The 18,990-nt window shown below is 35.2% G+C and overlaps 1 protein-coding gene across 15 annotated transcripts in view; it reads right to left on the bottom strand.

Moving 5' to 3' along the window:
* The window catches only part of dlgap2a (discs, large (Drosophila) homolog-associated protein 2a), a 249,913-nt gene that overhangs the window by 119,739 nt on the left and 111,184 nt on the right, over positions 1–18,990 (bottom strand). For 8 of the 15 annotated variants that reach the window (XM_073928550.1, XM_073928553.1, XM_073928556.1 and 5 more), the window contains one exon: positions 6,168–6,200. The exons of the other annotated variants lie outside the window; for them this stretch is intronic. In XM_073928550.1, the coding sequence (XP_073784651.1) occupies positions 6,168–6,200 (33 nt within the window). The remainder of the gene's footprint in view (positions 1–6,167; positions 6,201–18,990) is intronic. 15 annotated transcript variants of the gene reach the window in all.

The following is an 18,990-nucleotide window of genomic DNA, read 5'->3' as shown; positions in this document are numbered from 1 at the left end:
TTCTGCAGGTAAACTTCCTAATGTTGTGCAGAGAATTCATAGAAAAAGAGGATGTATGTATGGGTGCGGCCAATGGAAGACTGAAGAATAATTGACAAGTGACAAACTTCACTAAACTCCACCTGTTAATATCAGCTGCCAATAAAGGTTGGAGTCAGAAAATTAAAATTGTTGGGCACCTCCTGAATGTAATTCTTGCATTATATTGACGGTATCATTCTGTGAATTGAATTATTCAATTGAATCCAATAAATTACTAATATTTTTGACATCGAAGAAAACTGACCATTTTTATTGAACATGATGGAATTTTATTCCAACAAAATGCAACCAAAGTCTGTTGTTCTAATTGTTGTATTATATACATGGGTGACACTTCAAAAAGACCATTACCTCTGTGTGTGGCGCCACCGCACTAAGGAATTAAGAACATGTTTTAGGTGTAACAGCAGTTTGCGACTATGATGCAAGAGGGCACAAAAAGGTGGGATGCAAACAGACAGAAATATACAGTAGCTGTAAAGCTGCTACTTGTAAATGAAAATGAAATAACAAAACAAATCATTATAATTCCTTCGTTAATCATTAGAAACTTGTTAACAAGCTTTATTATCATTAAAAACTTGTTAAGTGCAAAGATGATTCATTTTGGAAAGTAAAATGAAATAAAAAGACAACTAAAATGAAAGTACATACAATGTAAGATTTAATTCTAAAATAAAGTATGAGGCATTGTATAATTTTGTCTGCTGATACTAAACCTTCTTCAGAATGTCTTGTTTTGTGTTTAACAGAAGAAACCAATTTACAGGTTGATTGTGTGAGGAAATGATGAGAAAATTTTCATTTTTGGGGTGAACTTTCCCTTTAAATGTAAAGATATACTTGTAGCTGACATTAATCAAAAGAGCATAAAAGGTCACTTAAAGTGCTTTGAAATATGCATTTTTGTTTGATGTGTGACTAGATTTGAATGAAACTTGAAGAGCAGCTCAGTGTAGCTCCTCACCCTTTTTAATTAACTAGATTATACACTAGCTTATAGGTATCCTTGAGTCTAACATACTGATACTAACATCTAAAAAACTTTATTTTGATTTTATGGGGACTTTAAAGAAGATTTTTAGTGGTCCTTAGTGATTTCTCAAATTCAAGCAAGCAACTACCAGCCCTTTTGGAAACAAAATATCTGGTAAAACATATTTAATATGGCTTCTGACAATATATTGAAGTCATGAAGTCAAGTGAAAGAAAGTGTGTCACGAAGCTGGTGAAGATGTAAACATGCTCAAGAGGTATTCTTATTAGTTGTAGTACTATTGATATATTCATGCTATTAATGCTCAATTCTATGCACAGATTGATTGCTTCACGTTATAAGACCTTAATATACAGTATTACCAGAAACAACATGTTTGTTTGTTTTTTCAGGTTGGAATACTATACACTTTATACAGTATTTCTCTCTCATTGTGCTCGAAACCATTGACTTGTATTTCATGAATAGTTCTTAAGAGAAGTAAGTTCCTCTTGGATTTGCAAGCATTTAATAAAAATACATTTTTAACAGCCTTTAATAATAATAGTTGGACACCTTTGGGTTACATCAGCAGTAAAATGCTGGCTTTGATACACCACCAGTCACTGATACGAAATCAATATTTTAGGAACAAATAAACAGTATGTTGAAATGCAACTCAGGGCTGCCAAAATGACAATGTGTCAAGTAACGAAATGTTAAGTAACACATCAACATATTCAATTCTGTTTTTTTGTTGTTGTTGTTGGAAGGAACACAACTTTTGAGTTTATATCTGAAAGCAAGAGCACTTAGACATTCTGTATCTCAAACTACAACAACATATCTGGAAAATGCAAACACCAAACATAATGCATGACTGTGAAAATACAACAACTTTCCTCAAACATTTCTCAAATTAGCAAAAATGAAAGAAATCTATTTTTTATACTTGTTGGACTTCAAAGTGTATTAAATTCTATAAAAAAACGAAACAAAAATAAAATTGAAAATTACCTAAACATATTTGTAATTAAGTGAAGTTTATGTATAGACAAATTTCGAGAGGATCACGTGCTTATGATTGCTAGCGGCTGGATCCACATTATCCAATTCACTACGCTCCAATCAGATGACTCCTAAACTACTATAAATACCCTGGGTTTCATTCCACTGCTATCTTGGTTTTGAAGAGTCCTCCCTTCCACCCCTATCCTCCTTCTTCCTAGATGGGTGACAAGGTGGCCCAGTGCGTAGCACTGTTGCCTCACAGCGAGAATGTCTCTGGTTCCAGGCTTTACCAAACCAGCAGACATTTCTGTGTGGAGTTTGCACTCTCACCGTGCTCACGTGGATTTCCCCCGGGTTCCCCGGTTTCCTCCCACTGTCCAAAAACACGCAAATTAAGTTAATTGACTAATCCAAATCGGCACCATAGACATGCTTCTAGTATGTAGTTATCTCCAAAGAGCAATCACTTAATGTTCATCGTTTACTACAGCAGGGGAATTCTCGAGATCTACCGGAGCTCAAACTCCCCTCCCGCTTTGCAACAGGAGGGAACCCTGGGCTCGAGGATCTCATGAGCTCAGGGCTCTCTCCCGGGACAGCATGCCAAACAAGCTTTTATAATCAGCTAAGAGTGAACTCTTGTACTGTTTAAAAAAAAAATCTTTAAAAATGCATCAAACTGACCAAATGACAGTCAAAACTATTAAACTGTCACAAAAGGCTTACTTTTCAAACTAATGTAGTTTTTTTTTTGTTTAAAAAAAAATCTCAAGCCAACTTTAAACCAGTAAATTATCAAAACACACAATAATTGAAACAATAATATAAATGCTATTAGTAAAAAAAGAAGAAGGAAATAAAAATATATACATACTGTAAATACACATCAAAATATTTTTAGTATTACTAAAATCCAACAAGCAGTCTCTCTCTCTCTAAAATTTTTTATTTTTCTTCTCACTCTCACATTCCCTATCAAATGCTGTATTTTTACAACATTGCTTCCGCAAGTCTGAAGTAACCTCTTAACCCAAAATCATGAGTCATTATTAAGGTCATTTTCTGTAGTTTTAAGGGGATAATGGCGGGAAAAGGGTTTCCATTTTTGTTTCAGGATGTTGTTACAAGCACTGTAAGTATGTTTGCCAATTGATTAAAAATAATGATTGTGTCTAAATCTCATGGTTTGGTTAACGACTCATTTACTGGCACAATATCCCTTCTGTATGAGGGGAAAAAAGGGATGAAATCTGGAGGTGTGTGAGCCAAATATTATCTGACAATTGGAGTTTGTTTGCCATGATATTCACAGCTACTTTTTTATTATTGCATAGATGTTGTATAGTCTGTCACTCCCTGAGTTTAATATATAGTGTATAATTTTTTTCTTTTTTCTAAAGCCCCGTATGGAAAAGGATAAAGGATGGAAGGATAGGGTTACTGAAAAGTGGACCAATGGTGCAAAAAAATTCTGCTTTGCCTTGTCAGAAAAATATAAAAAGTATAAATATAAAAAGTTTCATATAAAAAAATTAAATATGCATTTCAATTTTAATTAAACTGTAATAGTTTCTGACAGCAGTACAATTTTACTGTATATGTTGGTGTATGAATGCAGCCAAGTGAGCATAAGGGACTTTTTATTAGCAAAAAATAAATAATAAAAATCTTACCAACTTTTGAATGGTGTAGAGCTTGTTAAATCCACATGGATTTGATTTATTCATGATTATATGATTTTTAAAAAAGCTTTTAGGGTAAGAAAACCCAGTAATAAATAAAATGTCTTCTGTAAAATACAATAGAAGATGTTTTGAAGAATGTTGCTGCTAAATTCCAAAAGAAGAAACAAAATAAAAATGCTATGGAAGTCAATGGCTGTTGGTTGCCAAAATTATTGAAAGTTTCTTCTTTTGCATTCAACAGCAGAAAGAAAACCAAACAGGTTTCAAACTAGTGAAAGGAATGTAGATAATCCATGATCCCTTTAATTAAAACAAGGTTAACAAAATTACTCTTTTATGTCACAAAATATAGTAGCCAGTGATGATGTTCATTATACCACTGCACTAAATATCTTTGCCAGGGTAATAAACATGCAACAACGTGATACCATGCTACTGTACAATGTACAGCAGAACATTTAATAAACACATCAAACAAACATTACGATGTGATTCCTGCAGAAGCCTTACTGTATGTTCTCAGTGTCAGACTGTTCTCTTTGCTAACCCGTCAGACTGTAGTGTACTACAGCACAGGGCTGTGTGTATTGTGTGTTTCTGCAGTTATAGATTTCTTCCAGCTGTTTAACTCTGACCCACACAGGCTCAATGCCCAACAGCAGCCTCCAAAACATCTCTGCTGCCACTTGGATGAAGTGCAGGTTTTTGAAGACTGTTTGTATTGAAAGAGGTTATGGCCTCTAGCTTGGCAAACTGTCATCCTGTATTTTGTTCTCTTTGTGCTTTTAGAATAATCCAACTATTTTTCACCATCATCTTTTTCTCTTTCCATGCATCTCTTAAGAGGCAGAAAAGGCGAATACTCACAGTGTATTTACTATGACTTTGCTAATAATGTATAAACATAAAGATTATAAGTGGGTAACACAATCGCCTCACAGCAAGAAGGTCGCTGGATCAAGCCTCGGCTGGGTCAGTTGTCGTTGCTAAATAGGCTAAATTGGTCATACTGCATGAGTGTGAATGAGTGTATTGGTGTTTTCCATGCTGGATAAGTTGGTGGTTCATTCCGCTGTGGCGAACCCCGATTAATAAAGGGACTAAGTCAAAAATAAAATGAAATTAATAATCTGAGTTTGTATAATTTCTGCAAAGTTGTTGACAATTCTCTGGATTTTCCATAAGCAGGTTTTGAGTAAAGTGTTAAATTGTGGTTTACTTCAATAAATACTGCTTTTGCGTGTTAAAAATAGTAAACAAAAATTTTATCTTTTAGACCATTTACCTGCACAAAATTACATTGTATCAATATAAAATATCACATGATTTCAAAATTGAAAGAATCCACAAAATGATAGGAGAAAAATAAAAAACATTTTACAAACAATTACTAAATTGTATCTATATTAATCTAGATTTCATATGATTTTCCAAATAGTATTTTAAAACCATTCACAGTTATAATTTCTTAAAGAATAAAATGAATGAAAGTAACTATATCGATGTCTATTACATTTTAAAATGGCGTCTCTTGCTTCAAACCAACATATATCGACTGAGCAAGAAGTAATCAGGTAAAAAAATAATAATTCATCTTTTATATATTTTAAAAAGCACAATAGAATTTTAATAAGCACAGCTAGAATTATTAGCTAGGTCAGAATAAGTATGCTGTTTTATTTTCACAAACGGTCTATTTGGTGGCTTTAATACGTTTCTCTACGAATAACAACACTTTTTAAAAGTTTATTTATTGCAAACACTAAAATGGGAGACCTCATATTTTACCTCTAGGACAATTTACAGCACATATATGTGGACTATGATAAAGAAATTAGTCTTGGAGACAACATTTATCAATCTTCATCAGTCTATTTAGCAAATTCAGCACTGATTTACACTGAAACATGCAAAACACAAAATCTGCATAAGAAACCCGAGATCAGATCAAACAAGACAGAAAAAAAATGAAAAGCAAGGGAGAAAGAAAGAAAAAAGAAAGAAAGAAAGAATGGAAGGAAGGTAATAAGAAAGGAAGGAAGGAAGGAAGGAAGGAAAAGACGGTAGTAAAAAAGGAAGGTAGAATGAAAGAAAGAAAGAAAGAAAGAAAGAAAGAAAGAAAGAAAGAAAGAAAGAAAGAAAGAAAGAAAGAAAGAAAGAAAGAAAGAAAGAAAGAAAGAAAGAAAGAAAGAAAGAAAGAAAGAAAGAAAGAAAGAAGATGAGAGCAGTTGTCCTGCTGAATGTGTGAGTGTGGATCAGTCATGTGAGCAGAGCAGATCGAGCAGCAGTGAAGCAGGGATTCTCCACAGTTGGCTGTGATGATGCAAGCGGAGAGGAATCACAACACAATGACCACATCATGATAAATGAGCTTTAAACCCAGAGCAGGGGGCTTTCTGAACCCTTCACACAGACACACACTGTAGACTATCACAGACGAGGAACACACTCACCTTCGGCCTCACCACACAATGTGCACTGTGACTCTACAGAATAAAAACACAAGAGAGAGAAAACTTTGAGCAAACTTTTAAACAGCCATGATGGTGTGTTTTGAGTTCATGAATGTGTTTCCTTCACTTCAGAGAAGATTATGTCCATGTTCATTTACTTTAAGAGCTTTGTTTTAAAGGGATAGTTCACTCAAAATGTACATTTACCCAATATTTACACATCCTTAATTGGTTCCAAACCTTTTTGAGTTTCTGTTTAACAAAAATGACGACATTCTGATGAAAGCTGAAAACCTGTAACAATTGACTTTCCTAGTATAAGACAAATAGGTTCTGTGGAATTTAATGGTTACAGGTTTGCAACATTTTTCAAAATATCTTTGTGTTCAACAAGAAAGAAACGCAAAGGTTTGAAACAAGGATGAGTAAATGATGACACAATTTTCATTTATTTAACTATTCAGTTAAATTTAAAAGACTAACAGTATAAAAGACTGTGAATATTATATCATTTATATATATTTAAAACAAAATCATACATAAATGCAGACATTATCGTATAATAGATTATGACAAATAAAATTACAATAGATATATGAGGTCATGCCTATTCATACCCTCAACAAAATGTATTTAACTTTTTGAATAACTTAAATTTTTAAATGCTTAAATCTACCACTAAAATATCAATTATTAAAACTGTAATCATTTAAACTGTGAAATTATGGTTTTCATTTTAAAATCATGTTAGCATACCTCTAAAGTGAAAAAGGTAGCATAAAATGATGATAAAAAAAATAGTAGTAAAATCATATAATGCAGCATACACATAGATGATGCGATGGCAACCACAGGACAGGGTCGCCAGTGCGCTCACCACACACCAGCTATTGGGGAAGTGGAGAGACCGTGATAAAGCCAATTCGGTATATGATTGGAAGACCATGATCGGTAGGGGCCGATGTAGGGAATTTGGCCAGGACACCGGGGTTACATCCCTGCTCTTAACGAGAAGATCCATTCGATTTTTAATGACCACAAAGTCAGGATCTCGGTTATACATCTCATCCGAAAGATGGTGCTCATTGATAGGCTAGTGTCACCCTCACTTTACTGGGTCATTAAGACTCACACAGACCACAGGTTGAGCGCCCCCTGCTGGCCTCATTAACACTGCTTCAAACAGCAATCTAGTTTTCCCATGAGGTCTTCCATCAAGGTAGTGACCAGGCTCAGCCTTGCTTAACTTCAGTGAGTAACCGGTCTTGGGCTGCAGAGTAATATAGCTGTGGCCACATCATATAAACAAAACCATTTGCATTTGTAATTTGTTAATATTGAGCAAATCAATATTTATCACAATACGCATTTCTATGAATAAAAGAAATGTTTTCATCCACAAGTTCAAAGGTGTGTGGTCCATGAAACCAATTTGATTATTTTCAATAATTCAATTTCTATTCATTTTTTTATTAAATTCTGGGTTTGATTTAAAATAACTGACAAAAAATAATTACTTAATTAAACTTTAACTTAAAAATCTAATAAAAAATTTCTTAATCAGGTTTAATAAATGTTTTTTTTTTTTTTTTACATTTATTACAACTCTACGGAATACTTGATTATGATTGGTCAATCATAACTTTCTATAATAAGCATAATCGCACATCTATTAAGTTTAATCAAAAATTCATTCATTTATTCATTTTCTTTTCGGCATAGTGCCTTTATTAATCAGGGTTAATGAACCAACAACTTATCCAGCATACGTTTTACGCATAAGATGCCTTTCCAGCTGCAACCTATCACTGGGAAACACCCATGCACTCTCATTTACAGTCATACACTACAGACAATTTAGCTTACCCGATTCACCTATAGCACGTCTTTGGACTTGTGGGGGAAACCAGAGTACCTGAAGGATACCCACAAGAACACAGGGAGAACATGTAAACTCACACAGAAATGCCAACTGACCCCGCCGAGGCTCGAACCACTGACTTTCTTGCTGTGAGGCGACAGCGCTACCCACTGCTGATACTTTTGTGTCCACTAACAAACTTGCTGAACACCACTTAATACACAACAAACACACAAATAAAACAAAAACTTGAGTATAAATAGATTCTATTTATAATTGCGGTCATGTATTAAAAATACATGTTTTTACATTCAAGGAAAAATTCTATTCATCTAAAAGACAAAAGAGTTTGTCATGAAGAATGTGAACACCATACAAACTGGTGTCATTTATCAATTCAGTTTTCATTTCAATAGTCATTGAAAAGAATCACTGTATTATAGGAGACCTTGCAGCACTACAGCGAAGATTTGCTGCGTTGAATGGATGACTCAGTGAGTATGTGATTAGTATTCATTCTATAGCACTATGTCTATTTAAGCTGTATTCCCATGCTGCTAATTACAAAAAGACTGACATTTGTTCATAATAATGTTGAGGGAAGTGAACAAGCAACAAACTCAACAGACCAATCTTCTCATCAAGTGTCTTATGCTTCTGGCACACTCCAAATAAATATATATAAAAAATTCCAGTCCAAATGTCATAAATAATGACTATAATTCCACAAATGCCTCAGAATAACAATAATAACTGTAATAACAGCAAATGCAGTTAAATCCACTTATTCCTATTTGGTCATATTTACTTGAGCTTTTAGTTCCTGATGCCTTTAAACTCCCTCTCTGAAAATTAACCAGTAAAACCTCAGTCTCTGTTATTCCATCCAGTTTTAAGCTGGACAGCAATATCCATGTTTATAATCATTTTTACTATAGCTGCTAGACAGTGATCATGACATTAGCAAGCTGTTTAACATTTAATCTAAAAGACGTTTAAGGCAACCATAAGTAAAGAAAAATGAGTATTAAATGTCCATTTTGTCGACTGCCATTAGAATTTTAAGTACTGGGTTTTAGGGTTTAATTTAGTTTTTAATGTGATTATATTATATTAATAATTCCTAACATTTATATAGCGCTTTTCTGGACACTCAAATCACTTTTTACACATCTTTTTTACACATCTACCACCAGTGTCCAGCATCCACCTTGATGATGCGACGGTAGCCATATTGCACCAGACAGCTGATTGGTGGAGAGGAAATTGAGTAATGAAGTCTATTGTGTTATGGAGATGGTTAGGAGGCCATGGGCAGATTTGGCCAGGATGCCCGGGTTTGAGGGACATTCTGGGATTTTTAATGACTAGTCAGTCAGGAACTCACACATTTAGGACCCACACAGAACGCAGGTTGAGCGTCCCCGTGCTGGTCTCACTCACACCACTTCCAGCAGCAACCTTGCTTTTCCAGTCTTTCTCATGTGGTCCCCCATCCAAGTACTAACCGGGCGCAGCCCTGCTTAGCTTCAGTGGGCAACCATATGATAGTTGCAGAGAGCTAGCTGCTAGCTATGAAATGTATTTGTGTTGCTTGTTTTCCATGATATGTGGCATGTGAGTGCAAATGTGGTTGTGTGGTGAAACCTAAGATAAATTTTCACTTGTGGACAATAAAAAAAGTAAAGTAATCCATAAGCCATGCTTCTATCTGTTGATTTTTTTATACTAGTGTATTTTGACAAGTACTTATTCATTATAGTTGCTTTTTAGTGCTTTTTATATACACACAATACCTTTTCATTCATTCATTCATTCTCTTTCCAGTTTAGTCTATTTATTAATCTGGGGTCGCCATAGCATAATGAACCGCCAAATTATTCAGCATATTTTTTACGCAGCAGTTGCCCGTCCAGCCGCAACCCATCACTGGGAAACATCCATACACACATTCACACACACTCTTACACTATGGTCAATTTTAGCATACCCAATTCACCTGTACCACATGTCTTTGGACTGTGGGGAAAACCAGAGCACCCGGCGGAAACACACGCAAACTCGGGGTGAACAAGTAAACTACACACATAAATGCCAATTCACTCAGCCGCGGCTCCAAACAGCAACCTTCCTGCTGTGAGGCGAACGTGCTACCCACTCTGCCACTGCGTCGCCTACAAGTACTTTTTCACTGGATATTAGTACTAAATTAAATGTTAATATTTATCCAGTCCTTTATTGTAGTAATTCTTCATTGTACACTGTTGCCTACAAAATACAGTTGCAATACTTGGATAGAACTAATTTTTCATGTCTGTGGTTACTAGTAACAAATTTCAAATGTTGTTATTGACTTCTTTAGGGATCCGTCACTGAGATATCAACTTCTCAGTTTTAATAATAAGTTACTAATTAAATATTATATTTGTAACAGAGGCCAGCTAGTGAAGTGCTATGCAGGTAAACTTCTGACCTCAAAAGGTGCTCTAGCGACAAATGCTAGAGGCCATGGTATATAGCCTTCTTAATAGAGCAACCGACTCCGCCGGTTCGATCCTAGCCCTGACCGGGTTGGATGCAGTAGGTACAGTGAGTTAAAGTGGGGGCTCGTCTGGGATGGGGGTGAGGTTTAGGGGGGTGAGTGTAACGGAGACCAGCTAGTGAAGTGCTATGCAGGTTAATCTCACTCCTCTGACCCCAAAAGGTGCTCTACAGGCCATGGCCTCCTTGTTAGAACAACCGACTGCCATACAAAGAATTGCCGATTCAATCCCAACTCAGACTGGGTTGGGTGCAGTAGGACTGGTAGTTTAAATCTATGTTATGTTTTATATTAAAAAGCAGTCAGTTAAAGTGTTAAAAAAAGTAGTTGTACTTAATAGAAAAAAAAAATATTGTCCTAAAAAAATTGTACAAGTAGAATAAAATTAGACTGTATGTTTTACAGATTAAATGTTAACAGGATAGTTTTGGAAATTAAAATATACTCACTATTTACTCACTCTAAAGTGGTTTCAAACCTTGATGAGTTTCTTTATTCTGCTGAACACATAATATGATCAATAACACCATTTGACTGATCGCTTGATATTTAAGAGTTTGCAGAAACCCAGGAATACATAATATGCACAGATCACTGCCATCAGCTGATTTAAAATGAGTCTAGCGATTCGCTAAAATAAGAAGCGCTAACTGGCTTTGCCTAACCTGCGCGTGAGAAAAAAAAAACCTTATTCCACAACCAAGCATTCCATAATTAACAGCAGTATTTGCATATTAGCCTCGTGTGCTCACACTCTCCGCTTTAGCTGGCGTAGTGTTAACAGTGGGAGTGTCAGTGGTGATAATTAGCTTTCCTGTTCTGGTCTTTTTTCACAGGCACACACAGGCTTTTCTTCAACTCTGTGAGGAGACGGGCTGTTAATAGACAATTATATCCCTGTAGAATGATTCTGCATATTATTTTTGTGAAGTTCAGCTCTCATATGATGAGGTCATGAAGAAACTAATTGATTAACATGAGCAGAATCATGTATAGCAATAAAGGACACGGCATATGTTTAATGGGGGTCAGTTGAAAGATGATCAGCGCTGATCCAATTTATCGACAAGCTTCCAGGCTTGTGTAAACACACAGAATCGCACATGCGCGTGTTTCTCTATTTAGATTGGTATTGATTTCGGTTCCTGCACTCCAAAATAATCCCTCTTGTGCTTGGCTAACTGCTCCTGCAGGAGCTGACTAAGCACTTCTGTACTTTCAGATAGTATCACGCTTTATGAAGACTGTTAGCTCTCAGTCTATCATAAGCACTCTGCTGGTAAGAGCTCTCAGGGGTGAAACAGATGACAACATGAGAGTTGAGAGGATAAGCGGCAGTCATGCTAACATTCAAACCAACACCTACTGTTTTGTATACAACAGTTCAATTGAAAACTCAGTCAACTAATAATATTAAGTTAATATCGCCACTTATTTCACTTATGGTGAAATATTGGCAGCTTCTTTTGACGTTGTTTGCTCCGTCAACAAAATGGTTTTAACTCATCCAAAGCTAATTGTTGCTACCTTAATTAATTGGTTGAATGAATGTTTCAGTGGTTTGTTAATGATTCAGTGTTGCTGAATGAATGTAATGTGAATAAACACTTGAACTCTTGAAATCTAGATTTTTTTAGGCTTTTATTTGTAGTATTGTACTTGAAATACAATTGTAATCACAAACTAACCACAGTTTTGCTGCAAAAAACATACTTTAACCATAGTATTTGATGTAAAACCTGTTGTGCAAATGGTAATCAAACAAACATCATTTATTACAATGTATAAAAGAAAGAACAATTAACTAATGAATATGAATTAGTATTTTGTATACATATAAGAAATCTTACACATAAGAATTCTCAACCTATAATTAAAATAGATATTAGTCCATCATAGATAATTAAACTTAAAGGTGCAGTAGGTAAAATGCTAACCAGTTAGCATAATATCTTTGAAACACGGTCCGACCCCTGTTGTCCATAGCCATGCTTCTGATATCACTAATGCGCACCTTAAAGATGACAGTAGAAAACTTATAGTATAACACTACAATTCTGAACAAAAAACTGCATTTTATCTTTCACGTTTTCACTTGTGTAACAAGAAAAACTTGTCATAATGGGCAATATTTCATGCATGCAAGGATCGCTGGTCTCACTATCTCACACAATTTGTCCTAAAGCGACAACTGTATGCTTAGTGGTTGGCCAGCGGGGTGCAGGAAATAGACTTACTGTATTACTAAGCTTTACTTACATGATATTTCAGACTGAATATTTAAAGTACCATGTCACAGTTGTTTAAAAGGTAGAGGGTCACGTGTTGTTGATGTCACCATCAATCTTTCGCTGGAAGACTTTAGTGGCTGGACAACACTTATGTGCATTTAACCCAATCGCAAAACTACAAAATCTACATGAGACTAAAATAGTTTTATTATAAGTATGAGTGAGTGATTCAATGAGACACTCTTCTTTGTTTCTGAATTACACTGTAAAAAACACTGGGTTCCACAAAATTCCTTCATGTTGTTCTAACACAAATCATTTAACTTAACTGGATTGAAGATAAAACAATTAAGTTTTCCCAAAAAAGCTTCAAGAATTGTGTTGATTCAGCACATTTTTGTAAGTAGTTTGGACAAGCAGCGAATATAATTGTTTGAGTGTAGTCAAGTGACTTGAGTGAATAGGTTGAGTCAATGCTTCTCTCAGTCACATGTCACCACTTACTGATGAAACAATGCAATTTGCAAAAGAAAATAAATCACCTTGTGAGTTGAATATTTCTCATTACACGCCACACTCTCTTTCATCTCTCATGATAAATTAATTTCATTTAAAACCAGTCAACCCTGTTTATATTTATTTTCCAGTTATGACCAGCTGACTGCGCATTATCCTCTACAGTAAAGTTTTAATTTTGAAGCCACCTGCATTTCTGCTATAGCTGCAGACTCAGAAGCACAAGCATCTCTCATATACCTCGATATTTCCTCAGAGGCAGAAAGCTCCAGATCAGCATGAAGCCCCAATGTTAAGGATCCCAGAGGTGCCATTATCTGCTAGTCTGCAAGAGTGAATCATTCAAGGCCCCTGACAATACAGATCGATTTCAGAAGAGCTGGTGTTCAAGCCCAGCTCAGCACGGGACTATCTTTAGACAGATCGAGAGAACATTTTTGATAAAGCTGTGCACTAATTGACATAACAAGGGACATTCTGTATTATAATTACACTACGAGAGCTCAAGACTAAGGATCTGCCGACTTATTCAAGAGGACAGAGCTGGAAAATCTGTGCATCTGTTCTTAGCCCTTTAACACTTTTATGACAGAGCTTATCTTTTATTCCCCATGCAAAGTTAGCTTAGACTCTTTCATCGTTGCTAAGCTGCTCTTCGCAGATTAACAGCTAAATATTATGAAGCCACTTGTTAAAAGTAATGGTGCTTTCAAACTAGGGCAGCACAATATATTGTTTCAGCATCGATATTGCAATGTGCGCATCCGCAATAGTCACATCGCAAAGATATGCAATGTTCAGTCTGTATTATAATTGTCTTGGAGCTATAGAATTATACTTAATCTCTGTATTTATATGGAATTTAATGATTTATGCCAAAAATTTCTTAGTTAGAAGTTTTGTCCTGTTTCTAGCCAAAATATCTACATTTCAAAGCGAAAACAAGATGATTTCACTTACCCCACTGGCAGATAATTTCCTTAAAACAAGTAGACTCCTCACTTTCACGTATTTCTTCTGACAGTGACAAATAAACAATATTTTCACTTGGTCTGAGATTTTTTTTTGAAACAAGACAAAAAGTAATAAAAGCATTTTTTTGTGTTGTGATTATTTATTTTCTGTACCTTTTAGACTCCCTAGAAGTACTTTTAGACTCCCTAGAAAACAATCAAATAGAGCCATTTAAACCTCCTTCTGAAACTGTATTCATATCGTAATATTCATCGCAGTTTTTCTGCTTTAAAATGGCACTTTAAAACAAATGTTTGAATATATTGATTTTGTAATAATAATATTTTGTGTTTTTTCAACTTCACTAATTAAATGTTGATTTTTTTAACGTCAAGACGTTCTCCAGGAGAAAAAAATATTATCAGTCATACCGTGAAAATATCCTTGCTCTGTTAAACATCAGTTGTACAGTAGTTAGGAGCGTGTGAGGCTGAAGATGTTTTTTTCAGCTTTCTTTTTAGTTATGTAGAGGTGGACAGGGTTTAGTTAGTGTGTTTAATTTGCTACTGTCTTTGATTTGGCAATACATACTTCTTACATTCATTCTGTATAGAAAATACTTTTCTATTGACCGAGTAGTAAATTCAAACGTAACGTTGGATAGTTCTAGTTTAAACTTGGGCTTTACATTTTTTTTTTTTTTTAAATACAGACAATATGTTGTTCTCTGTTGTGTTTTCAAGTATTTTACCTGTCTGTGCAAATATATATATATATATATATATATATATATATATATATATATATATATATATATATATATATATATATATTTATTAGGGATGTAACAATATTGTAAATACAGTCATACCGCAATAGTAATTTTTTTCAAAATTACCATAGGCGCATCACTCAATAAAACTATTTCTGAGAAAAGTTTGCTTAGGCGAATGAAGCGAATGGGAGGTAGCGAGAACTACAATTCCCATCAGCCTAGGCGTGGCCATCATCCTTTGCGGTCTGTTGTCACTACAGATCCAGTAATGGGGAAATGGAGTGTGTTGCTAGTAGCGGGGAAGAAAAAGAGCTGGAAGTGATCGAACCTAAAGCGAGTTTTAAAATCGCATGTGTGGAAGCATTTCGGTTTCTTTCTAAAAAGATACGAAACAGTAGAAAAGGTGACAGACAAAGAAACAAATATAAGTCAGGGAATACGACTAAAAACAGTCATGGGGACTGCAGAACACAGCACACTTGTTAGATTGATGCAGACATTGACTTGTACCGCAAAGAGACCTCTATCTCACTCATGGCTTATCCTCTCAAGTGGTGGAAAGACAATGCACAGCGTTACCCACTGCTGACAACCTTGGCTAAATCATATCTCTCTGTCCCAGAAACTTCAGTCCCAAATGAGAAGGGTTTTTTTCTGTTGCAGGGGACATGCCCAGAGATCCCAGCTTTTACCAGATTATAGTTATATGATAATTTTCCTTAAAAAACCCATCTCTAAAAAAACCCAAGTGAGTGAGTGATTAAATGTTGAATGTGATGAGTTTTCAACAATACTAAATTGAAACTTTATTTTTTTTATATGGTTTAATAGTTTTTTGTTATTAAAATGAAAAATTGAAGTTCCTGTTTCAAAGCTAACAGATAGATGGCTAATTTATTTGTCATTGATATGTTCAGTGCTAAGGTAAATAAACACTTTTGGCACTTTTTTCGAGTCTTTCATTAGTTTTGTTTTTCATGTAAATTATTCAATAAATATCGTACCATCCCATTCATACCGAGGTATTATCGTACGGTGAAATTCTGATACCGTTACATTCCTAATATATATATATATATATATATATATATATATATATATATATATATATATTAGGGATGTAACGGTATCAGAATTTCACGGTACGGTAATACCTCGGTATGAATGTCACGGTACGGTATTTATTGAATCATTTACAGGAAAAAACAAAACTTATGAAAATACTCCAAAAAAGTGCCAAAAGTGTCAATGACATACAAATTAGCCATCTATCTGTAAGCTTTGAAACAGGAACTTCAATTTTAATAACAAAAAATTATTAAACCATGTAAAAAAATAAAATTTCAATTTAGTATTGTTGAAAACTCATCACATTCAACATTTAATCACACTCAGCCCATCTACCCAGATGAGAGCTGTGCTAGTCGGACTTCTCATCAAGCATCTCCCGCTGGATCTAATCTCACTATATTTATTAAACGGGATATTTCATTTATCTTGTTGTCTTTATCTAACGACATATTCCCTGACTTTGGGCATTGGAATCTATTACTTGTTCTCAGGTAACGTGTTTTGGCTGAGCGCAAAGATGAGTTAATGATTAATGTGACCACGTACATTCTGTATATTGACAGATCGCTTGCCTTTATTTCCTATAATGTATAAACTTATTGTATGTTATACTTTTAAAATGGCCATTATCGATTCTTAAAACTGATACTCAGCAAAAGAGAGGCTGTGTTTCGTATTTTCACTGAAATTGAAAGGAGGCAGTTGTTATCGGCTCCGTTTTGTTATAAATATCCACACAGTGAAGATGACGCTCATCTTATGCAGCACGGCGCCTCAATATGTCTGCTGTCTAAATTGCTAATATTAAAATGAAAATAGGCAGTTCCTTAAATCATGTTTACAGTTTATTGTTGAGAAAGTGAAACAACGAAGCCAGGGTGATGTGAATGAAGTTATAAAGTACACTGTTCCCTTTGAAGATTTACCCGTCTCCTCGGTATAATCTGCTTTTCCATATCAAACTGAGAAGAAGAGACTGCAGCCTTGATCAAACTTGCGAAGTCTGAACTTACACGGAGATAATGCAGGACTGAACTGTGCGTGTAAAGCAGGTCGCACACCAGAAGCGACGCTCGGCGGCGCGCCACGCAGCGCCATGTATTTTAGAATTCTAATCATAGATTTCTATCAGGATACACACACCGGCGCCGCAAGTCGGCGGCTGTCGGCGGCGCCCGGCGACGGCTCAGGACGCAGTTCATTTTTCAGCCGCGCCACAGAGCGCCATCTGATTAGTTTCATGTTAAATATCATTCGAATGTGCGCGTCTGGTGTGCGATACTTTAATCTGTCATGTACGCGCCGTGTCGCGGCGCCGAGCGGCGCTTCTGGTGTGCGACCTGCTTTAGAGTTTTCCAGCTCTTTTCATCCCCGCTTCTAGCAGCACACTCCATTTCCGCATTACTGGATCTGTAGCAACAACAGACCGCAAGGGATGATGGTCAAGCATGGGCTGATGGCAATTGTAGTTTTCGTTACCTCCCGTTCGCTTCATTCGCCTGAGCAAATTTTCTCAGAAGACCTATAGTTTTACCGAGTCATGCGACTTCGGTAATATCGAAAAAAATAATATTGCGGTATGACAGTATTTACAATACCGTTACATCCCTAATATATATATATATATATATATATATATATATATATATATATATATATATATATATATATAAGAAATGTTTCATCAATTTCTAAGAAAGAAAACTTTTTTTTTAAATTACAGATTTTATTGCACAGATCTGTTCGATCACGAATATTGTTTTTTTTTTTCACCTATTACAGTCTCAGCCAATCAGAGTTTGAGAAAGGTCGGTGAGTGAAACCAAAGAAAGAGCCTCATCTCTTAGATTAACACAAATTTGAGTCCTTGACTAGGCTCTCCCTCTTTTTCCATCAATCTTAAAACACGAGAACGGAGCAAAATAATTTTCCCTCACAAAAAACAGAACGACTAAGAAAGTTCTAAAATTGAGTTCTAAAGTGTGACTGTGTGAGAGTGGATGTGTGTATTGAAAGTGTGAGGGAAGGGTGTTAGACTGTTGATTATTTTTTTTATCCGTTTATATTTTTCCCCACTCTTAGAGGCACAGTACAGACTTGTCATAAATTACCTAACATCCAGCATCTTAAAATAAACAGAAGAAAATCACACAAGAGCACACACAGACCCGATAATTGTGCTTGGATTGTAAAATGATCAAGTTTTGTTCTGGGGTTCACGCTATTGGGTGTGTTTCTGTATTTGAATTAGTTTAAAAGCTTCCAGCATTTATCCCAATCTCCATTTAATCTCAGTTGAAGTGTATCCAGCTATCAAAGTAAATGTTTTAGATGATGCTAAAGATTCTCCACATTTTCCTTAAAAGCTATTCTGTAATGGTCCTCTGTTCCATCAAACCTCATTGATAATGTAAAAAGCCTGAGACTGACCAAAATGCAGACCCCAGAAAGCTAAAACTAAAAGGTACTGTGACAGCGCCTTTTTATATTGCACTTTAATACAGTATGTGCTATTAATACAGACTGAGTAATGATTGATGTAATGTACCATAGTAATATAGAAAACTGCATATACAAAAATGGCATGAACCAGACTGAATAACTTCTTGTTTATGCCATGTTCAAAGCACATCAGATTACTGTCTCTCACTTCTATATTCCTATAATTCCCTGAATGTGTAAACCAGATCATGGTGAAACTGAAAAAAGGAAAATATTTAGAAAAAACTTGTTACAGTGAGGTGCCATTATTCTCAACACAGATTATTTTTCATATAGGAAAAGTAAAATGATTAGTATTACCACAATACATTTAGCAAACTACTAATAATAACAAAAACTCGAAAAAGTCTTTCCAAAGAAATATTATGGAC

This window comes from Danio rerio, chromosome 17 (genome assembly GCF_049306965.1).
Source record: "Danio rerio strain Tuebingen ecotype United States chromosome 17, GRCz12tu, whole genome shotgun sequence".
NCBI lineage: Eukaryota > Metazoa > Chordata > Actinopteri > Cypriniformes > Danionidae > Danio > Danio rerio.
The sequence above is the reverse complement of the archived record's forward strand: the minus strand, read 5'-3'. Positions and strand labels throughout refer to the sequence as shown.